At 40.3% G+C, this 24,499-nt stretch overlaps 1 protein-coding gene and 1 pseudogene across 1 annotated transcript in view; one reads left to right on the forward strand and one right to left on the reverse strand.

The window, feature by feature from the left end:
• Positions 1-24,499, forward strand: part of LOC119521670 (zinc finger protein 569) — a 90,565-nt gene that overhangs the window by 7,439 nt on the left and 58,627 nt on the right. The window contains exon 3 of the mRNA XM_037820217.1: positions 23,599-23,656. Within this exon, the coding sequence (XP_037676145.1) occupies positions 23,642-23,656 (15 nt within the window). The 5' untranslated portion in view covers positions 23,599-23,641. The remainder of the gene's footprint in view (positions 1-23,598; positions 23,657-24,499) is intronic.
• Positions 1,360-5,518, reverse strand: LOC119521182 (annotated as a pseudogene).

A 24,499-nucleotide genomic window follows, 5' to 3' on the forward strand; every position in this document is an offset into this window, starting at 1 on the left:
CATCCTTTTATTTTCACCATATTTATGTCTTTGGATATAAAGTGAAGCTCTTGGAAACAATATATAATTGGGTATTTTTTTTAGCCATTCTGTCAATCTCTGTCTTTTAATTAAAGAATTTAATCCATTTATATTTAAAGTAATTACTGGAAAGGCAGGACTTACTCCAGCCTTTTTACCATTTGTGGGTTTTTTTTTTTTTATGTCTTATACATTCTGAATCTCATTTCCTCCTTTGTTGTCTTCTTTTTGGTTTAGTTCAATTTTTTTATTAAACTTTTTTTTATTGCATTCTCATTTCCTTTTCTGTATTTAAAAAAGTAGTTTCTTTGTGGTTACCATGGGGTTTGCATTTAACATGTTAAATGTATAACAATCAAAATGAACTGATGAAAACATAACTTCAGTAGCATACACAATCTCTACTCCTATGCCCACGATCCCCCCAATTATATTGTTCTTGTCACATACTTCATCTTTATACTTGTGTGCCCAATAACCCAGATTTATGGTTTTTGTCACTTATGTTTTAGATCATGTAAAAAACTAAGTGGAGTTACAAACCAAAAATATAATAATACTGGTATTTATATTTACCATGCGGATACCTTTATCATGGCTCTTTATTTCTTCACACAACTTCAAGTTAGTGTTTACTGTCCTTCCTTTCATCCTGAAGGACTCCTTTTAGCATTTCTTGCAGGGCAGGTCTCATGGTGACAAACTCTCTCAGCTTTTGTGTATGTAGGAATGTCTTGACTTCTTTTCTTTTTTTTCCTGCATGGAATCACGTTATTGAACTGTACTAGTTATTGCAGTCAGATTAAGTCACATTTAAAAGCAGACCAACCAGTTGCACTGAATCTAATTATATTTCATTACGTAATTTTAATCACTATCCAGTAAACTGGCAAATCCAATCAAAGCATTAGCCTTTAATTAAAAAATTAAAAGGAAATATTCAAATAATAGCCAAACAATTACATAATGATGCACAATTACCTAGAATTGCAATTAAAAAGTACTTAACTGAAGAGGGAGATAAAAAAAGAAGGCGAAAAAAAGCAATGGAAAAAAACCACACAAATCTTTTTTTAAAAAAGCTCCAGCAATATAATACATGAAGGAACAAAGGACAATAACCTCAAAAAGCAGGTTTCTCTAACTCTAGAAATGCAGTCTGTGGCAGAAATTTTAAAAACACAGTAGCTGTAGCAGAAGAGTAAAAAAATCTCTGCCATTAATATTCACTTCCAGCTGCTTTAATAGCACTTGTGGCCACATCACACTTTGATTGGATGTAGTGTAGTGTTGTCTCCAGCAAGCCTTTCATGGAGAGGCAGCCTATTGAGCAGTCTTTCACTGTGTGTGCTGGCTCACCATGTGATTCTGCAGCTTAGTCTGAAAGAAGACCCTCTGTGGTCACTGTGAGCAGTCATAGGTCTTATCTTCTTGCCCATGCATGGTAAAAATGTGTTGCTACAACTTGTTGACTTTGCTGAAGACTGTGAAACACACAGGGCGTTTGAAGGTGCCACCAGTGCTCTCAAAATTGTGCTTGATGAGGTGACTGAGGAGCTTTGCTGGGGAGTCGAATATCTACCTGCACAGCCTACACTTGTGGTTGATGCATTCCTCAGTCATGTGGTTGGCAATATAGATTTGGATCTCTCATTCTTGAAGGTCATCTGCATTGGTATGTCTTTTTCTGGGGCACTGGAGATATCTGAGTACCTTTCCGGGGCCCACTCCTCTCTGGTGTGTGGTCTCTGTTGTTCACCTACACGTGGCTTTCTAGGCTTTCAGTATTCCTGAACTTGACACTGCACTCAGGGCAGTGGAGGATAGCACATGACCAGTCGGTGGGCTCTGGCAGGAACAGGCCACCCACCTGTCTGTTGGCCATGCGGCCAGAACAGAGGCCATAGGGGTGTCTGTTTACCTCAAGCTTCACCAGCTCCTGCTTGCCACGAAACTCCTCGGGGCACAAGGTGCACTCAGAACTTCTGCAACCCCTGGCCTTCCTTGGGGAAGGATGCCTCTGAGCTTCCTGCCAGCTTCTGCACGTGGAAGGTGAAGTGGATCTTGAGCATAAGAGTGGAGATACTGTCTGTATGCAGACCACACAGCAGAAGCCTGAGTAAGTTGTACAGGTTGGGGTGCATCTGGCAGTGCTGGATGAACAACTCCTCACTCTTCAGGGGCATCTTGCAGATTCAGCAGGTGCCTGTGACCAGGCTCTTGCTGGGTCACTTTGTGCTTGGTGAGTGTCAGCAATGAAAGGAAGGGCTTGCTGTAGATGGGGCTCGTTTAGTGCTTGGCAGGGTTATGGTGCATCTACAGGTGCTCCGGAACCTGACATCCTAGAAGAAAGTCCAAAGCAAGTGTTGCACTTGTGGCTGCCCATGATGAGCTGGTCTTCTTGTGTGAGCTGTTATATTTGCCTGGCTGGATATTGTGGTCCTGTAGCTGGTGGTTCTGCAGCAGCACCTCCATGGTATAGGTTACCCCACAGATGTCATAGTTGTACATGGATTCTAATGTACCCATATTGTATTTGCTGGCCTTGCGGCTGTTGGGCCCCTCAGGATTCTTCAGCAGTATGCCTTGCAGCTAAACTGGCTCACCTTCTTGAGGGCAGCAGGCCATGCCATTCTCTGTGGCAGCATCCAATACACAGGGCTTTTCCTGCAAGTTCTTCTCCAGCAGGATGATGGCATAGAAGGCCTTGCTGCAGAACTTGCAGTTGTACTTCTTGCTGTGTTTCTTGATGTAGCACTGCAGCTCTGCCTCAGTGCTGAAGGTCTCCACACAGAAGATGCACTTGTGGGTCTTGGCTGGGTTGCCCAGGTAGCTGTGAACCTTCAGACATGCACCTGCAGGTTAGCCTCCTTGTGGAAGTTACAGGCTGTGCATTGGTACATCTTTTTCTTGTTGTTGTGCTTCACCACCAGGTGCACCTGGATGGACACTTTGGAGTCAAAGACCTCCTGGCATAGCATGCAGTGGTATGGCATGAAGGTGTGCATATCCAGCAAGTGCTTTTGCAGGTTGTCCACTGATAAGAACTGCTTATCACAGCTCTTGAACACATAGTGGGTTGACTTTGTCATGTAGTGTACTGTCAGGTGTTTCAGGAGGGACTCCTGGGAGTCAAAGTCTTCTTTGCACTGCAGACATGCCTGCTTCTGCAGGCATAGCCCCAGGTGCAGCGTCAGGTGGGTCTGGAAGATTTTCAGTCAGAGAACTTGAAGTTGTGCTGATTGCAGAAATACCATTGGAGATGGAGTTGGTGCTCAGTGAGAGGTGCTTCCGCTTTATGGGAGTCACCTCCACATCAGACTAGATGGGGCTCTGCTTCACCTTGGACTTCTTGTTTTGGTCCAGTGGATTGTGCTTGTGGTTCTCCTTGATAAGCCTGATGAGTCAGGATGGAGCCAGAGTTGGGCAAGTTGGTGGAGTAGGAGCAGGAGTAGATCTCCACAGATGATGTGAGCTGTATGACAAGGGACTTGAGCTTGGCATTGCCTATGCTGCAGTGGTGCTATTGGAAGTGCTCAGTGATGGAGGACTCAGTGAAGAAGCCCAAGGAGCTTCAAATGCTCAATATCCAAGTGTGGCTTCTCCTCCAGAAGAAGGCATTGCTGCCATCAGGCGAGTTGGCGTTGGGTTTGCCGTGGAAGATATAGATGTGCTACCATAGGCACTTGATATTGCAGAACATCTTGGGGCAGTAGCTGAAGTGGAAGGCAGAAATATTGCTGAACTGCATCATGGGGTAAGCATGGCTCTTGTGCAGGTTGTAGAGTGTGGAGTCCAGGCAGATCTAGTTTGTGTGGTTCTGCTGGGGCTTACCCACATGGATGATCTTGAGGTGGCTCTCCAGTACGGCCAGGCTGTGAAAGTACCAATTGGATCAGCTGTAGACAACTTTGGAGCAGCCCTCCCTGTAATCCCACATCTTCTTTTGCCCCTGCAGCAGCTTCAGAGTGGAGTATGGGATGGACCCTTGCTCCATGAGGTGCTGAAGTTGGGTGTGATGCTGCTCATGGAGGCCACACAGCCCAGTACGGGGTCAGGGCTGGGGCTATGATTGCTGGAATCAGGATGCCAGTGGCTGTCCAGGTGGCATACGGCTACATCATTCCACTCTCTGCCTCCATTTTACCATCACCTTCTCCTCCAGGCATGTCTGTCTAATCTCCCTCTGACTCTTTCTTATAAGGATACCTGTGAAGGCATTCAGGACTCACCCAGATATTCAGGCTATCTCCTCATCTAAAGAGCCTTAACTTAATCACATCTGGAAAGACCCTTTTTTTCCAAATAAGGTAACATTTACAGGTTCCACATACCTTTGTGAGTGCCATTCAGCCCACTACAGCAGGTGTAAAGAAAACATGGTCTATCCAAGAAATGACAGGTAAAGGGAAGAAAAAAAAGTCAATGAAGGCAGTACCATTTTCTGCCTAATTTGAATACTCCTTGCCTTTTTATTTCTTCAACTTAGCCTTCTACTCCTGGTCTGTTTTATTTCCTGAACTTAACCTTTTTACTCTGAACCTAGAGTGGAGTAGAACTGAAGAAAACTGCTTGGGGCGCATGGGGTTCTTGTGCTTGTTAGCATGGGCTTGGTGGATGAGAGGGAGCAGCATGTTCTCATTACCAGACTTTGGGGCAGTGAATGCATTGCAGGCCCTCAGAGATCTGGAGATGGCACATGAGCACGTGCTTCTTGCAGCTAGGAGAATGCACATAAAGTTGTCCTTCTTGGTCACCTTCTCCGACTTGGTCAGGTGCTCCTTTTTGTGGGCCTGCATGTGGCTCTGTAGAGAACTGGTGGAGGAGAAGCCACACTCGCAGATGGAGCACTTAAAGGGCTTGTTGGAGCTGTGGGTCTTCAGGTGGATTTTCAGGTGGCCACTGCAGGAGAAGGCTGCCTTGCACTCATGACATTGGTACTTTTTGTCACCCATGTGCAACTCGATGTGCTTGTTGTGACTCTGCTTGTGCTTGAAGAGGTGGCTGCAATAGGTGCACTTGAATGGCGGCTTGTTGCTGTGGATTTGCTCATGCCTTTTCAACTGGCGCAGGTGGATGAAGGACTTCGCAGCATTTGCAAGGGAACTGTAGGCCCATGCCCTCTTCCTCTTGCCCAAGCCTGAGATGCCACCCTTCTTTGATCATCTCCATGTATGACACAAAATTCTTTCTTGAGGGAGATGAAGCACCCAGGAGAACTCTGGGTTGTTATTACCATCTCCAGAACAGTGGTCCAGGCAGATCTAGCTTGTGTGGTTCTGTGAGGTCCACCAGAGACGTGAAGTCCTGCAGAGAGTGATTGCAGGTGTATATTGACTCATCCTCCATGTCTTCATCCTTCTCATTTCTCTCCCCTTGTCATGCTGTTCCTGTATTCCAGCACCTGGCTGGTTTTCTGATCACACTTTGGCTCTCCTTCTAGGCCTTCTGAAGCTGTCTCAGAGGAATTCCAGGCCACTGAGAAGTCGGAGGCCATCCCCTCTCTGGTTTTTACGAATCACAGCTTCACCTGCTTCTGCCCCCCCCCCCATAGCTTTCCCCCCCTTCTCCCTTGCAGACCTCTCAGAAACTTTTCTTTTGCAGCAGGGTCTACAGCTGCTGGGAATGGATCAGAGGTCTGGGGTGGCCTCTTGGGGTGTGGGCAGTGCCAGGCCCTTGCCTGTTGCAGTGCAGCAGCCAGGGGCTCCCAGTCCCAGCAACAGGGAGTCTGGGGGCCACTTGGTGGAGCTGAGTAATGAAAGAAAAAGAAAAAAAGTCACCTCTTTCTCCTACCCACATCTGCTGGCACCCTTACCCTCTTCCTCCTTCTCTCCCCATCTCATTTTTTAAATACAGTTTTATTGAGATATATTCACACACCCTACAACCATCCACAGTATACAATCAACTATTCACAGTACCACCATATAGTTGTGCATTCATCACCAGAATCAACTTTTGAACATTTTTCTTACTCCAAAAATAAATAAATACATAAAAAATAAAAGTAAAAAAGAACACCCAAAACATTCCATCTCCCCATCCCACTCTATTTTTCATTTAGTTTTATCCCCATTTTTCTACTCATCTGTCCATACACTGGACAAAGGGAGTGTGAGCCACAAAGTTTTAACAATTACATCATTACACCATGTAAGCTACATAGTTATATAATCGTCTTCAAGAATCAAGGCTACTGGGTTGCAGTTCGACAGTTTCAAGTATTTCCTTCTAGCTATTCCAGTACACTAAAAACTAAAAACGGATATCTATATAGAACATAAGAATGCCCTACAGAGTGATCTCTCAACTCCATTTGAAATCTCTCAGCCACTGAAAGATTTTTTTTTCATTTCACTTCCCCCTTTTGGTCAAGAAGAATTTTTCAATCCTGCATTGCTGTGTCCAGGCTCATCCCCAGGAGCCATATCCCACGTTGCCAGGGAGATTTACACCCCTGGGAGTCAAGTCCCACCTAGTGGGGATGGCAGTGAGTTCACCTGCCTCATGGGCTTAGAGAGGGTGAGAGGGCCACATCTGAGCAATAAAGAGGTTCTCTGGGGGAGACTCTTAGGCACAATTATAAGTAGGCTCAGCCTCTCTTTTGCAGCAACAAGCTTCACAAGGGCACGCCCCAAGATCAAGGGCCAATCTTACCAAGCTCTCAGTCCTCAACGTTTGCAAGAACATGAGTAACAACCCAGGTGGGGAAGTCCAATATTTCTGCATTCTTCCCCAGTTACCCAGGATTTCTTGCAAATATATCCTCATTCTCTGCCCAAATTACTTTGGGATCTATCAGAATTTCACACTAACCTGTACAAACCTACCAGATCTCACTTTCTATTCAAAGTTCCATGTAATTTTGGTGCTTGAATAAACTGACCATACAAGTGAAATTATATAGCATGCTACAGAAAATAAAGATTTTTCCATCAAATAAACATCTCTTCCTTTGGTCTCATACAGAAGTTGAAGTTTTAAAACACAATCAATATAGTCCTTTACCCTTTGGTCTGATTTGCCTTAGTCCTAACCAGATCCACTTCATTCATATCTCTAATTGAGGGCCGAACTCTTATTCAGCTTTTTAAACAATTGCCATATGAGGTAATACTGACATTCATAGCTGTCAAGCTCTAGCTCTGAGTTTCAGGTATCACACAGATACCCAAAGTTCCAGAGACCTACCAGGTTATACATAGGAGCTTAGCATCTTAGAATGCACAGCTAACCATTATAACTCGGGAATAGATGTGACTGCTGTAAAAGCTTACAATCTAGGGACCATTACAGTAAGTGTTCCCCTGATAAGCTGTGCTCTAAGATTCAATTCTCAGAGTTTGCATAATGTAGTTAGTCCATATTAGTGAGGCATTATAAGGTTTGTCTTTTTGTTTTGGGTATACTTCACTCAAAATGCTGTCTTCAAGATCCATTCACCTAGTTGTGTGTCTCACAACTTCATTCCTTCTTGTAGCTGCTCAATATTCCATTGTATGCTTACACTACACTTCACTGTTCTGTTCATCAGTCGATGTACCCTCAGGCCAGCTCCATCCATTGCAAATCGTGGATACTGCCACCATAAACACCAGTGTGCAAATGTTCATTTGTGTCCCCACTCTCAGATTCTCCAAGTATATACCCCATAATGAGGTTGCAGGACCTTATGGCACCCACATACTTAGCTTCTTGTGGAACAACCACACTGTCCTCCAGATAGGCTACTTCATTCTACTTCCCCACCAACAGTAAAAAGGTACATCCCTCTTGCCATATTTTCTTCAGCACTTAAATCCCTCTGTTTACATTTTTCCCTGCAATTTTATACAGATATATTCACATACCATACAATCATCCACAGTGTACAATCAGTTGTTCACAGTATCATCATATAGTTGTGCATTCATCACTACAATCTGCACCTGAACATATTATTTCAAAAAAATTTAAGAATAATAAAAAAGATAAAAAAATTTTTAAATACCGTAAAATACAATATAATAATGAGGTCAGACAATGACACCACTACCAAGAATCCCATACCCCTTGTTTATATCCCCCTCTCATAGACATTTAGGTTTGGTATATTGCCTTTGTTATGTTTAATGGAAGCTTATTACAATGTTACTGTTAACTATAGACTCAAGTTTGCTTTGATTATATTTTTCCTCAATACCATCCCTTTTTCAATACATTGCAAGGCTGACATTCATTTGTTCTCCCACATGTAACAACATTTTTATATTTGTACGTTTAATCACCATCATTACCCGTTGAACATTCTATGCTCCTTCAGCATCAAGTACCCAATCTCTACCCTCTTTCTATCTGCTGACAACCTGTGTTCTCAGCTTTTGACTCTCAAAGTTTGCTTGTTAATGTTAGTTCATATTAGTGAGACCATTCAATATTTGTTCTTTTGTTTCTGGCTAACTTTGCTCAATATAATGTCCTCAAGGTTCATCTATGTTATTATATGTTCTATGATTTTGTTCTGTTTTACAGCTGTATGATATTCCATCGTGTGTATATACCATAGTTTGTTTATCCACTCTTCCGTTGATGGACATTTGGCAATCAAGAATAATGCCACTATAAACATCAATTTACAAATGTCTGTTCGTGTCTTAGCTTTCATTTCCTCTGAGTATATACCTAGTAATGGAATTGCTGTATCATATGGCAATTTTATACTTAGCCTCCTCAGGAACCGCCACACTGCCTTCCAGAGTGGCTGCACCATTTTACATCCCCAGCAACAGTGAATAAGTGTGTCTCTTTCTCCACATCCTGTCCAGCACTTGTAATTTTCTGTTTTATTGATAATGGCCATTCTAGTAGGTGTGAGATGATATCTCATCGTGGTTTTGATTTGTGTTTCCCTAATAGCCAGTGAAGTCAAGCTTCTTTTCATGTGTTTTTGAGCCATTTGTATTTCCTCTTCAGAAAAGTGTCTATCCATGTCCTTTACCCATTTTTAATTGAGTTGTTTTTCTATTGTTGAGTTCTAGGATCTCTTTATATATTTTAGATATTAAACCCTTATCTGATATTTAGTTTCCAAATATTGTCTCCCATTGCGTAGGCTGCATTTCATTTTTCTGACAAAGTCCTTTGATATAAAATAGTGTTTCATTTTGTGGAGATCTAATTATCTATTTCTTCTTCAATTGCTCTCACTTTGGGTGTAATGTCTAGGAAGCCACCTTCTATCACAGGATCTTTAAGATATTTCCCTACATTTTCTTCTGAAAGTCTTATGGTCTTAGCACTAATGTTTAGGTGTTTGAAGCATTTTGAGTTAATTTTTGTATAAGGTATGATATAGGAGTCCTCTTTCATTCTTTTGGATATGGATATCCAGTTCTCCAAACACCATTTATTGAAGAGGCTGCTCTGTCCCAGTTGCATTGGCTTGACTGCCTTCTCAAAGATCAATTATCTGTAGATGAGAGGGTCTATTTCTGAACACTCAATTTGATTCCATTAGTTGGTGTTCTAGTTTGCTAATGCTGCCGGAATGCAAAACACCAGAAATGGATTGGCTTTTTTTTTTTTTTTTTTTGGTATTTTTTTTTATTTTGAAATAAATTCAAAGTTATAGGAACAGTTGCAAAAACAATACTGACCCCATACACAGAATTCCGTCATACCCTGACCCCTCTCCCCTGATAGCTCAATCCACCAACTTTAACGTGCTATCACATTGCTATTTCTTTCCCTCCCTATCTATCATCCATCATCTATTGCTCTGTCTTCTGAACATATGAGAGATAGCTGCACACATCCTTGAACATACACTATAATTCACGTATACACTTCCCATGAACAAGAACATTCTTTTATGCGGTCCCATTAAGTGCAGCTAAGAAGTACAAGAGATTCAACAATGATACAAAGCTTACATTCTTTTTTTTTTTTAATCTTCATTTTATTGAGATATATTCACATACCACGCAGTCATACAAAACAAATCGCACATTCGATTGTTCACAGTACCATTACATAGTTGTACATTCATCACCTAAATCAATCCCTGACACCTTCATTAGCACACACACACAAATAACAAGAATAATAATTAGAGTGAAAAAGAGCAATTGAAGTAAAAAAGAACACTGGGTACCTTTGTCTGTTTGTTTCCTTCCCCTATTTTTCTACTCATCCATCCATAAACTAGACAAAGTGGAGTGTGGTCCTTATGGCTTTCCCAATCCCACTGTCACCCCTCATAAGCTACATTTTTATATAACTGTCTTTGAGATTCATGGGTTCTGGGTTGTAGTTTGATAGTTTCAGGTATCCACCATCAGCTACCCCAATTCTTTAGAACCTAAAAAGGGTTGTCTAAAGTGTGCGTAAGAGTGCCCACCAGAGTGACCTCTCGGCTCCTTTTGGAATCTCTCTTCTACTGAAGCTTATTTCATTTCCTTTCACATCCCCCTTTTGGTCAAGAAGATGTTCTCCGTCCCACGATGCCAGGTCTACATTCCTCCCTGGGAGTCATATTCCACGTTGCCAGGGAGATTCACTCCCCTGGGTGTCTGATCCCACGTAGAGGGGAGGGCAGTGATTTCACCTTTCAAGTTGGCTTAGGTAGAGAGAGAGGGCCACATCTGAGCAACAAAGAGGCATTTGGGAGGAGGCTCTTAGGCACAATTATACGGAGGCCTAGCCTCTCCTTTGCAGCAACCGTCTTCCCAAGGGTAAAACCTATGGTAGAGGGCTCAACCCATCAAACCACCAGTCCCCTATGTCTGTGGTCATGTTAGCAACCATCGAGGTGGGGTAGGCAAATACCCCTGCATTCTCCACAGGCTCCTCAAGGGGGCACTACATCTTTTTTTCCTTGTTTTTCTTTTCTTTTTTTTTTTTTAACTTTCCCTTCTTTTTTAAATCAACTGTATGAAAAAAAAAGTTAAAAAGAAAACAAACATACAATAAAAGAACATTTCAAAGAGACCATAACAAGGGAGTAAGAAAAAGACAACTAACCTAAGATAACTGCTTAACTTCCAACATGTTCCTACTTTACCCCAAGAAAGTTACCTAATATAGCCACATTTCTGTGAACTTGTTCCTACTATATCCATCAGAAATTAACAGACCATAGTCATTCCTGGGCATCCCCAGAACGTTAAATAGCTTATCTGTTCTTCTTGGATTATTGTTCCCCCTTCCTTAATTGCTCTCTATTGCTAGTTCCCCTACATTCTACATTATAAACCATTTGTTTTACATTTTTCAAAGTTCACATTAGTGGTAGCATATAATATTTCTCTTTTTGTGCCTGGCTTATTTCGCTCAGCATTATGTCTTCAAGGTTCATCCATGTTGTCATATGTTTCACGAGTTCGTTCCTTCTTACTGCCGCGTAGTATTCCATCGTGTGTATATACCACATTTTATTTATCCACTCATCTGTTGAAGGACATTTGGGTTGTTTCCATCTCTTGGCAATTGTGAATAATGCTGCTATGAACATTAGCGTGCAGATATCTGTTCGTGTCACTGCTTTCCGACCTTCCGGGTATATACCGAGAAGTGCAATCGCTGGATCAAATGGTAACTCTATATCTAGTTTTCTAAGGAACTGCCAGACTGACTTCCAGAGTGGCTGAACCATTATACAGTCCCACCAACAATGAATAAGAGTTCCAATTTCTCCACATCCCCTCCAGCATTTGTAGTTTCCTGTTTGTTTAATGGCAGCCATTCTAATCGGTGTTAGATGGTATCTCATGGTGGTCTTAATTTGCATCTCTCTAATAGCTAGTGAAGCTGAACATTTTTTCATGTGTTTCTTGGCCATTTGTATTTCCTCTTCAGAGAACTGTCTTTTCATGTCCTTTGCCCATTTTATAATTGGGCTGTCTGTACTATTGTCATTGAGTTGTAGGATTTCTTTATATATGCAAGATATCAGTCTTTTGTCAGATACATGGTTTCCAAAAATTTTTTCCCATTGAGTTGGCTGCCTCTTTACCTTTTTGAGAAATTCCTTTGAGGTGCAGAAACTTCTAAGCTTGAGGAGTTCCCATTTATCTGTTTTCTCTTTTGTTGCTTGTGCTTTGGGTGTAAAGTCTAGGAAGTGGCCGCCTAATACAAGGTCTTGAAGATGTTTTCCTACATTATCTTCTAGGAGTTTTATGGTACTTTCTTTTATATTGAGATCTTTGGTCCATTTTGAGTTAATTTTTGTGTAGGGGGTGAGGTAGGGGTCCTCTTTCATTCTTTTGGATATGGATATCCAACTCTCCCAGCCCCATTTGTTGAAAAGACCATTATGACTCAGTTCAGTGACTTTGGGGGGCCTTATCAAAGATCAGTCGGCCATAGATCTGAGGGTCTATCTCTGAATTCTCAATTCGATTCCATTGATCTATATGTCTATCTTTGTGCCTGTACCATGCTGTTTTGGCAACTGTGGCTTTATAATAAGCTTCAAAGTCAGGGAGTGTAAGTCCTCCCACTTCGTTTTTCTTTTTTAGAGTGTCTTTAGCAATTCGAGGCATCTTCCCTTTCCAAATAAATTTGATAACTAGCTTTTCCAAGTCTGCAAAGTAGGTTGTTGGAATTTTGATTGGGATTGCATTGAATCTGTAGATGAGTTTGGGTAGAATTGACATCTTAATGACATTTAGCCTTCCTATCCATGAACATGGAATATTTTTCCATCTTTTAAGGTCCCCTTCTATTTCTTTTAGTAGAGTTATGTAGTTTTCTTTGTATAGGTCTTTTACATGTTTGGTTAAGTTGATTCCTAGGTGCTTGATTTTTTTAGTTGCTATTGAAAATGGTATCTTTTTCTTGAGTGTCTCTTCAGTTTGTTCATTTCTAGCATATAGAAACATTACTGACTTACGTGCATTAATCTTGTATCCCGCTACTTTGCTAAATTTGTTTATTAGCTCTAGTAGGTGTATCGTTGATTTCTCAGGGTTTTCTAGATATAAGATCATATCATCTGCAAACAATGACAGTTTTACTTCTTCTTTTCCAATTTGGATGCCTTTTATTTCTTTGTCTTGCTGGATTGCCCTGGCTAGCATTTCCAGCACAATGTTGAATAACAGTGGTGACAGCGGGCATCCTTGTCTTGTTCCTGATCTTAGAGGGAAGGCTTTCAGTCTCTCACCATTGAGTACTATGCTGGCTGTGGGTTTTTCATATATGCTCTTTATCATGTTGAGGAAGTTTCCTTCAATTCCTACCTTTTGAAGTGTTTTTATTAAAAAGGGATGTTGGATTTTGTCAAATGCTTTTTCAGCATCTATTGAGATGATCAATTGATTTTTCCGTTTTGAATTTTTAATGTGCTGTAATACATTGATTGTTTTTCTTATGTTGAACCATCCTTGCATGCCTGGAATGAACCCCACTTGGTCATGGTGTATGATTTTTTTAATGTGTCTTTGGATTTGATTTGCAAGTATTTTGTTGAGGATTGTTGCATCTCCCTTCATTAGGGAGATTGGCCTGTAGTTTTCCTTTTTTGTAGCATCTTTGCCTGGTTTTGGTATTAGATTGATGTTAGCTTCATAAAATGAGTTAGGTAGTGTTCCATTTTCTTCAATGTTTTGAAAGAGTTTGAGTAAGATTGGTGTCAGTTCTTTCTGGAAAGTTTGGTAGAATTCCCCTGTGAAGCCATCTGGCCCTGGGCATTTATTTGTGGGAAGATTTTTGATGACTCATTGGATCTCTTTGCTTGTGATGGGTTGGTTGAGGTCTTCTATTTCTTCTCTGGTCAGTCTAGGTTGTTCATATGTTTCCAGGAAATTGTCCATTTCCTCTACATTATCCAGTTTGTTGCCATACAGTTGTTCATAGTATCCTCTTAAAATTTTTTTAATTTCTCCAGGATCTGCAGTTATGTCACCTTTTTCATTCATTATTTTGTTTATATGGGTCTTCTCTCTTTTTGATTTTGTCAGTCTAGCTAGGGGCTTGTCAATCTTGTTGATCTTCTCAAAGAACCAACTTTTGGTGATATTTATCCTCTGTTGTTTTTTTGTTCTCTGTGTCATTTATTTCTGCTTTAATCCTTGTTATTTCTTTTCTTCTACTTGGTTTAGGATTGGTTTGCTGTTCATTTTCTAGCTTCTTCAGTTGATCCATTAATTCTTTGATTTTGGCTCTTTCTTCCTTTTTAATATATGCGTTTAGTGCTATAAATTTCCCACTTAGCACTGCTTTTGCTGCATCCCATAGGTTTTGGTATGTTGTGTTCTCATTTTCATTCGTCTCTATATATTTAGCAATTCCTCTTGCTATTTCTTCGTTAACCCACTGATTGTTTATGAGTGTGTTGTTTAACCTCCAGGTATTTGTGAATTTTCTAAGTCTCTGATGGTTATTGACTTCTAATTGTATTCCATTATGGTCAGAGAATGTGCTTTGAATAATTTCAATCTTTTTAAATTTATTGAGGCTTGTTTTATGTCCCAGCATATGATCTATTCTGGAGAAAGTTCCATGAGCACTAGAAAAGTATGTGTATCCTGGTGATTTGGGATGTAATGTCCTGTATATGTCTGTTAAATCTAATTCATTTATCAGATTGTTTAGGTTTTCAATTTCCTTATTGGTCTTCTGTCTGGTTGATCTATCTATAGGAGAGAGTGATGTGTTGAAGTCTCCCACAATTATTGTGGAAACATCAATTGCTTCCTTTAGTTTTGCCAGTGTTTCTCTCATGTATTTTGTGGCACCTTGACTGGGTGCATAGACATTTACGATTGTTATTTCTTCTTGCTGAATTGCCCCTTTTATTAGTATGTAGTGGCCTTCTTTGTCTCTCAAAACATCCCTGCATTTAAAGTCTATTTTATCTGAGATTAATATTGCTACACCTGCTTTCTTTTGGCTGTAGCTTGCATGAAATATTTTTTCCATCCTTTCACTTTCAGTTTCTTTGTGTCCCTGTGTCTAAGATGAGTCTCTTGTATGCAACATATTGATGGTTCATTTTTTTTTTATCCATTCTGCCAATCTATATCTTTTAATTGGGGAGTTTAATCCATTTACATTCAACGTTATAACCGTGAAGGCATTTCTTGAATCAGCCATCTTATCCTTTGGTTTATGTTTGTCATATTTTTCCCCTCTGTCTATTAATATCCTTTATTGTACCCATACCGAATCTCTTTAGTACTGAACCTTTCTCCAAGTCTCTCTGTCCTTTATTTGTTTCTCTGTCTGTAGGGCTCCCTTTAGTTTCTCCAGTAGGGCAGGTCTCTTGTTAGCAAATTCTCTCAGCATTTGTTTGTCTGTGAAAAATTGAAGCTCTCCCTCAAATTTGAAGGAGAGCTTTGCTGGATAAAGTATTCTTGGTTGGAAATTTTTCTCACTCAGAATTTTAAATATATCGTGCCACTGCCTTCTCGCCTCCATAGTGGCTGCTGAGTAGTCACTACTTAGTCTTATGCTGTTTCCTTTGTATGTGGTGAATTGCTTTTCTCTTGCTGCTTTTAGAACTTGTTCCTTCTCTTCTGTGTTTGACAGTGTGATCAGAATATGTCTCGGAGTGGGTTTATTTGGATTTATTCTATTTGGAGTTCGCTGAGCATTTATGATTTGTGTACTTATGTTGTTTAGAAGATTTGGGAAGTTTTCCCCAACAATTTCTTTGAATAGTCTTCCTAGACCTTTACCCTTTTCTTCCCCTTCTGGAACACCAATGAGTCTTATATTCGGACGTTTCATATTATCTATCATATCCCTGAGGTCCATTTCGATTTTTTCAATTTTTTTCCCATTCTTTCTTTTATGCTTTCATTTTCCAATCTGTCATCTTCCAGGTCTGTGATTTGTTGTTCAACTTCCTCTACTCTTGTACTATGAGTGTCCAGAATCTTTTTAATTTGGTCAACAGTTTCTTTAATTTCCATAAGATCATCCATTTTTTTATTTAGTCTTGCAATGTCTTCTTTATGCTCTTCTAGGGTCTTCTTGATATCCTTTATATCCCGTACTATGGTCTCATTGTTCATCTTTAGTTCTTTGAGTAGCTGCTCTAGGTGCTGTGTCTCTTCTGGTATTTTGATTTGGGTTCTTGGGCTTGGGTTATCCATATCGTCTGGTTTTTTCATATGCTTTAGAATTTTCTGTTGTTTTTGGCCTCGTGGCATTTGCTGAACTTGATAGGGTTCTTTTAGGATTTGTAGACCAATTGAAGTTCTTATCTCTAATTTATCAGATCTGCAGCTTCGTGGAGTACACTTTCTCTAACTAACCAGCAGGTGGCGACCACGAGCCACCTGTTCTCCACAAGCCAGTTCTCCCCTGATTAGCCTTTTTGGTGAGTGGGGGAGTGAGTCTTGTGGGGTCCAATTGGTGTACCAAGCTTGCGTGTGTAGTTGGTGTTGCCTGCCCTTTATGTGGGGCGTGTTTCTGGGCAGTCAGGGAGGGGGGGTGGCTCTAACAATCAAATCTCCCTGTTGATCCTAGAGTTTTAAAGCTGCTGCAATAGTCTAATCCTTCAGTTCAGTCCTGCCACAGTTTGTCTCTGCCACTGACCCACAAGTCCTTGGTATTGGCGTATGGCTCCTGAGGCTTGCAAGTGGGCCCCTCTTCCAGGCTGTGCACCCCCTGGTCCTCTGTTGAGGGATGACTGTGCTATGTCACAGGTGAGTGCCGTCCCCCCAGGGCGGTTCTGGGCTGCTGGGCTGTGTAGGGAGGCTCCCAGTATGCTGAAATGATGGCTGAATGGGGCTTTGTTAATTCACACTGATCCACCTTCCCAACTCTGGGACAATCAGCTGAGGTTGCAGGGAAGGCTAATGTCCACGCCCAGTTTTGTGGTGTGTGCCTGTTATTTGAAGCACTTCCGTCACACTGGGTTGTCTGGGGCAGCTCTGGGCTATGGGGCTGGCGATCAGCAGGAGTGTTTCCTGTCCACCAGGATGATGGCTATGAGCAGACACCCCCCTTTTCTTGGGAAGTTGTGGTGTTTAGTGAATTTTCTCAGCCACTGGATTATTGCCTTTTGTCTCAGAGCTGTCTTAGTTCTGCTCTTGTCTTGACCTGCCCAAATTGCAAGTCTTTGAAGCTTTCTCTGTTGGGCTTCTTAGAGTAATTGTTTTAGAAAAAGAAAAAAGGATTAAAAGAAAAAAAAAAAAAAAGGGCCCTCCTCACAGATGTAATGGGTTATTGAAATGCTAAGAGACAAAGCAATTAGGGCCATTAAGGAAAGGTCCACAGGGCAGAGAGATCAGCTTTTCTTCGGGATTTGCATGTGAGCCTGAGGGCCTGAGCTCTGCCCTTCCCCTTTCTATGTTCACCAGAACTCCAAAAATCCTCCACTTTTATTTTGGAGTTTTTTGTGCTGTTTTTTTCTATGTCTGTCTCCTCTCTGCTGGGCTGGCTGCTCTCAGATTCTCTGGTGTCTGGTCTCAGTCTATCTATGGTTGGAGTTTGGATCAGTAGAATGAGTTTCCGATAAGGGCTGCCACTGCAGTTCTCCCTTCTCCTTCCTGGAGCTGACAGCCCCTCCTCCCACGGGACTGAGCCTGGCAGGGAGGGGCACGGGTCCCCTGGCCGCAAAAACTTACAGATTTCGCTGATCTCAGCAGTTCCACATTTTCATGAGTGTTGTATGAAGTATGCCCAAAGTCAGATTGCTCTGTGGTGTCCAGTCCACGCAGTTCCTGGCTTTCTACCTCCTTTCCTGGAGGAGTAACTAAAACATATAGCTCACCAGTCCGCCATCTTGCCCCGCCTCTCCAAAGCTTACATTCTATATTTCCTTTTCCTTATGTTTCAACTATGTCCCTTTGAGCCACCTGTCCTCTAACCTCCAATCCCATCCAAGTTCATCCTTGGCATTCAATTTTCATCTATTTAGATTGTCTTTTTTTTTTTTTTTTTTTTTCAATTGTGGAGAAATATATACAGCCTAAATCTTCCCCCTCCCTAGCCTTCCATTAGTGGGATTAATCACATTTAGAATGTTGTAATGCTCTTTCCCATCATCCATTACTAGAAATTTCCCTTCACCTCAAACAGCAACCCTACACTCATTTCTTAACTCCCCATTGCCCCTTCCCCCATTTCTCTTAACCCAAACTCTACTTTTCATCTCTATGGTTATATTCTCTGATAATTTCTTTGTGTTTACTGTGGGGCTTAAAATTAACCTCTTAAATCCATATCAATCTTGTTTTTCTTTGATACCACCTTCACTTCAATAGGACACATAAAGTATGTTCCTATATTCCTCCATTCCCCTACCTTTATATAGTTGTCTAAAATTACATATTTTACATTGCGTTCAAAACCACTGATTTGTCCTTAGAGTTTGTGTATTTTATAGCCTGTAGGAAGTAAACAGTGGAGTTACAGTTCAAAAATTTTTGACTTCTATTTGTATTCCATTGTGCTTGGAGAATGTGCTTTGAGTATATTCAATTTTTTTTTTTTAATTTCTTGAGGCTTGTTTTATGTCCCAGCTTATGGTCCTTCTGGAGAAAGATCGGTGATCACTGGAGAAAAATAAGTGTCCTGGTGATTTGGGATGTAAGGTACTATATATGTCTGTTAAAATTCTCTTTATCTCTTTCTCCTTTCTTTGTTTCTCTGTTGGTAGGGCTTCCTTTAGAATCTGAAGTAGGGCAGGTCTTTTATTAGCAAAGTCTCTCAGCATTTGTTTGTCTGTGAAAAATTTAAGCTCTCCCTCAAATCTGAAGGAGAGTTTTGCTGGCTAAAGTATTCGTGGTTGAAAATTTTTCTCTCTCAGAATTTTAAATATGTCATGCCACTGCCTTCTCACCTCCATGGTTTCTACTGAGAAATCCACACATAATCTTATCAAGCTTCCCTTGTATATGATGGATCACTTTTCTCTTGCTGCTTTCAGGATTCTCTCTTTGTCTTTGATGTTTGATAATATGATTATTAAGTGTCTTGGTATAGGTCTATTCAGATGTATTCTGTTTGGGGTACCCTTCACTTCTTGGATCTATAATTTTATGTTTTTCAAAAGAGATGGAAATTTTCAGTGATTATTTCTTCCATTATTGTTTCTTCCCCTTTTCCCTTCTCTTCTCCTTCTGGGGCAACCATGACACATACATTCATGTGCTTCATGTTGTCATTCAATTCCCTGAGATGTTGCTCATATGTTTCCATTCTTTTCCCTATCTGTTCATTTGTGTATAGTTTTTCAGGTGTCCTGTTCTCCAGTTCATGAATGTTTTCTTCTGCCTCTTGAAGTCTGCAGTTGTATGTCTCCATTGTGTTTTTCATCTCTTGAATTGTTCCTTTCATTTCCATGGGTTCTGCCAATTGTTTTTTCAAACTTTCGAGTTCTTCCTTATGTTCGCCCAATGTTTTCTTTATATCCTTCATCTCTTTTGCCATATCTTCCTTCGACTCATTGAATTGTTTTTTGAATTGATTTAGCATATTTATTTGAAGGTCTTTAATTAGTTGTTTCTATTCCTGTATCTTAGTTGATGTGTAAGTTTGTTCCTTTGACTGGGCCATATCTTCATTTTTCCTAGTGTGATTTGTAGTTTTCTGTTGTCTAGGCATATGATTTCCTTGATTACACCAATCAGATTTTCACAGACCAGAATGCACTCAGGTCTCAGGAGGAGGCCATATTCAGCATCAGGTTTCCCTGAGGGTGCATCCTAGAAGACTGACAGACTTTCCTATGAGGCCTGTAGACTCTGTGCTTTTCCTATCCTGCCCAGCAGGTGGTGCCTGTCAGCCCGTTGCTCCCCACTGGTGTAAAGAGGTGTGGTCCCTTTAATTCTCAACAAACCCTGTCCTGGCCAGAGACCAAGGGTATCAGAAGCCAAGCTTAAGTTGTTTCTATTTGATAGTTTGTTTTCTCCCAGGCCCTGGGGTCTGAGTTCTGAAGGAGGGTAGCCCCTTGAGCTGGGCTCTGTCCTCCTCCTCTTAGGGAAGATACACCCCCTATGGAGTTATCTTCTTCACTTGAATTACTCTCTTGTCTCTCTGACTCTATCAACTCCACCCCTGCCTGGGTCAGCACTGGGAATTGAAAATGCCTGAGGCTTTCTCCTCTGAGCCACTCAGATTGAGAGAGAATAAAAGGAGAAAGAAAGTCCCTTTTCAGAGCCAGTTCCTGGCCCCCCAGTTTTGCTGATCAGCCAGAGCAAGTACCCAGTCCTTTGTACTCCTTTTCTTGGGACACAGCCATCTTCCAGTACTCTAAGCTCAGCCATCTCTGAAAGCCTCTGTATTTTTTTCCATTAGCCCCACTTCCTCTCCACTGGGAGCAACCTCAGGGTACTTTGCTGCTTGTTAGGGGTTTGTCTGTGCTTGTAACTTGTATTCAGCTGTCCACATTTGTAAATTAAAACCACAGTTGGAGCTTGGAGGAGCTACACTCCCTTGCTCCTGGCAGGGGGTGCTTCTTACTCCCACAGTGAAGTTTTGCAGCTTAGCCTGCCATGCCAGTGAGGGAGGGGCACCAGTTACACAGTTTTTACTTACAGCTTTTATGCTGAAGTCTTAGGCATTCCTCCCATTCCAGGCTGGTGTACGATGTGTGAACATTCACGGTTGTCCCCCAACAGTTGTTCCAGACTATTTACTAGTTGCCCCTGGCTATTTACTAGTTGCTCTAGAGGGCTAACTAAATTCCACACCTCTCTATGCTGCTACCTTGCCTTTCCCCCTGTGTGGTTCCTTTTAACTGACATCCTGGAAAAGGCAAAATGCTGAGCGACAGAAAACAAATCAATGGTTGCCAATGACTGGGTGTGGGGAAGGCATTGACTACAAAGGACTAGTACGCTGGAAATTTTATGTTGATGAAACTCTTCTGTATGTCATTTTGGTGATGGATACATGACCTTATATTTGTCAAAAATGATAAAATTATACAGAACTAACAGTGAATTTTACTGTTTGTAAATTTTTAGAAATTCAACCAGGATGTTGGTAGAACCCACGATAGAATGCACAATGGGATACATGTATCTAGCTGTGTTGGGAATGTATGGCATAACCTCAGTGAAGGTAGTGGGAAGGAAAGGCACTGACTTAAGTAACTTTGTACAACAGTGTTTTACCTAGACACTATATGGCTAAAGCCAAAATGACTATACAAATACTGTACTCTAGTTGGTAAAATTTTTCTCACAGGAGGGATGGTTAGGAATTCTGAACCTACTTTATCTCTGTACTAGGGTTGTATATGTTGAGAGCCAGTTATTTTTGATGTTGGAGAAAGAAGTTACAAATAAAGAAAGGAGGAATGCCAAAATGGACCCTCTGGTGTTGGACTGAAGTTGGAGATTTTAGTTTGAACTCATGTTAATTTTAATTTGTTTACAGATAGGTAGATTCAGAAATAAATATACATATATGAGTTTTTACATAGGAGGGTGTGCCATAATTTTAGAAGAGAACTGAGTTTGCTCAGAGATGAGGTGAGGTAGAGAGAGAAATAGATGCGGGGAGGGAGATGAAAGGACATAGTAGTAGAGGGTGGTAAGGAATCAATAGCTATACCTGAGAATATCCAGTTATCTATCCTCAAAATGCACGTATCACCCCCCTTTTTTACTTCTCCCCATTGTATCATTCAAGATTTGTGTTCCTATACCATTTTTACACTAAACTTGGGTTGCTTAGAAATAATAATAGTGATAATAATAATAATAATAATAACTATTGGCTGAATCTAATAGTGTCTTAATCAATATAAGCATTTATTATCTCACTTAGCAGGAGAACTATAGGTAGATTACATATTATTTCAGTGATTTACTTATATTATCAAACCTAGGCTCTTTCGATCTTTTGGTTCCATCATCTTTGATCACTTTTTGTTCTCATGCTTGCCACTTCAAGGTTACACTCGATTGCCACATATCCTGGCATGAAATCCATGTCCAAGTCAGGAAGTTGGGGTTGATTTTTTCTGTAATGTGTGTCCTTTTTCTTTCTTACCAGAAAACAAACATTTTTTCCATAACACCCCCCTCCTCCAGTAGGTATCTTAACTCTTAATGGCCAATACTGTGTCATGTGATAACTCTAAGCTGCAAAGGATGCTGGCAAAGGGAATGGGATCCCCTCATTGACATAGATCAGTCATGATTCATCCCCTGGGATAAGGCACACTGCCACTGTGATAATATTGGGGGTCAGTTTTCAAGGAATAAGCTGGGGACAATGGCTACTTTTAGGCAATAACTGTGTCTGCCACATCTGGCCTCTAGGAATGTGCTGATTCTCCATCCTTAGCAGAGTGACAAATTCCCCTTATAGAATTTCACAGTGCTGGTGTGGGGACCATCTTCTTCTGTCCTTTTAAAGGTTGATTATAGTGGTTCTAAGAAAGTGGGACTCTCAGGATCACAGTGTTTATTAGTGGCAGAGAGAGGACTAAAAGGCAAATCTCTTTGCTCCCAGGTCACAGCTCTTTCCCACTATAATTCATCTGGCCTAAAGTTTCTTTTAAAAGATCCTTTATACTTGTGACTGACACAGTCTGTCAGTCCAGTGTATGGACAGATGAGTAAGAAAACAAAGACAAAAAAAATAAATAATAGGGGGGAATAAGGAGTATGGGATATTTTTGACATTCTTTTTTTATTTTTATTCTTTTTTTGAGTAATGAAAAAACTCAAAAATTGTAGTGAAGAATGCACAAGTGTATGATGATACCATGAACCACTGACTGTACACTTTGGATGATTATCTAGTATGTGAATATATCTCAAAAAAATTGCACTTTAGAAAAAAGGGAAAAAAAGATCCTTTAGGAAAAATCTTCAAATGAGTTGTAAGAATCAATTGAAATGTTCCAACAACAAGAACAGGCCAGTAACGCATATTTTTTCCAAATTAAATCTGGAGAATGTGCTGTCCATGGTGTGGGGGAGGATATCCGTGTCTTCATTATGTGCAGTATCTAAGAAACTCTAAGGCCATTTCTCCCCAGTCCTAATTCCTATTCCCAGAGGTAGCCATTTTTGTTTCTTGACTGTGACTTCTTGTATTACTTCCATTTTTCTAAATCACATGCTTGCCCCACTATTACTTGATACTTTTCAGTTTTGGATTTTTTTTGTTGTGGAAAATAAGGATTTAACTCTCTACCACCAATATGTCCAACACACACACACACACTCCCCCTCATTCATTCCTCAAAAATATAACTATCATTTTTGTCAAATTCCCATTCAATTTCTACTTAATTGTTTTCTTTTTAAAATTGCTCAATTCATTAAAATACTTCAGGTGTTCTGTCACTTTCGTAATTTCCTTGGAGATATGCTTTCATGAAGCTTTATGTCTTTCTGCTCCATTGTGAACCGTTTATTCTCTGATATAGAGCTGATAATAAATTAATGGGACATGTCCCACATATGCACTCCTATTCTTATCTACCTTAAGCCTGAGCTTCATATGATCATACCAGTCATCCTTATACCTAATACTACCTCTTTGGTAAGAACATTCTTGCCCTTTCTAATGAATCCAAATATTATTCTGCTAAAGGGTAGCCTTTAAAATACCTTGTGGGTGGAGGTTTCTGAAACCACAAAGTAAGCCTGGTTTAATGACTTTTATTCTCTTCCCCAGCTCGGTCTCCTCAGGTTCTGCCCCTTCCCAGGAAGAAGAGGAAATGACTGATTCCCAGGTACATTTTAAGTAGTATATTTGCTTCCTGCCTTATTCTAGAATGCAGTTAAGGGGATTGCAGTAAACATAAAGTAAATTGGACCAATATATTTAGATAAAAATTATTTTCAGAGAAAATAGAGTTGGAAAATTAAAACCAAGAATATGTTAAAATATGGTTATACAGAAACGAGTTCATTTGGAGAGATTAAAGTTGGGTTTCAAATGTGAATCTCATTGTTGTAGGTAAAGTAAAGCAGAGAAGAAATTCATTACATAATTTGCATTGTATATAAAGGATAAAAATAAACATTTCTTAGCAGGAGTAAGTTTTCCTTGGCACCTAGGTCAATAAAAATGTGATGTGACTTCTTATAGCTGATAAATCCAGCTTTTTTCATGGTCTGTTTTGATCAAGGATGAAATGAAGAATAGCAGTCAAAATAGTCCAATATTTGAAAGAAAAAAAATGAACATCAACAGAAAACAGAATAAATTATAGTATTTCATATAATAGAATTTTAAAAACAATAAAAAAGAACAGACTACTGCTGTTACCAAAGCAGATTACTGCTGTAACAACATGGATAAATCTCACATACATGTGGAGGGAAAGAAGCCAGAAACAAGTGTATATACTATATGATTCTATAAGTATGAAGTTCATAAATATAGAAAATTAATCAAGTTAAACATTTAGGATTAGGGTATTTTACATTACTCAAAGCATGTCATACCTCAATTTGTTTTTATAAAAAAGGGAAAGCTAGAATATCTAAAGAAATAGATGTAATGTGTGTCTTTCAAATGATTCTATGTCTTTCAATTCATTACAGATTGAGTCACCATATAAAGTAATAAT

The sequence above is a fragment of the Choloepus didactylus genome, chromosome 27, assembly GCF_015220235.1.
Source record: "Choloepus didactylus isolate mChoDid1 chromosome 27, mChoDid1.pri, whole genome shotgun sequence".
Lineage (NCBI taxonomy): Eukaryota > Metazoa > Chordata > Mammalia > Pilosa > Megalonychidae > Choloepus > Choloepus didactylus.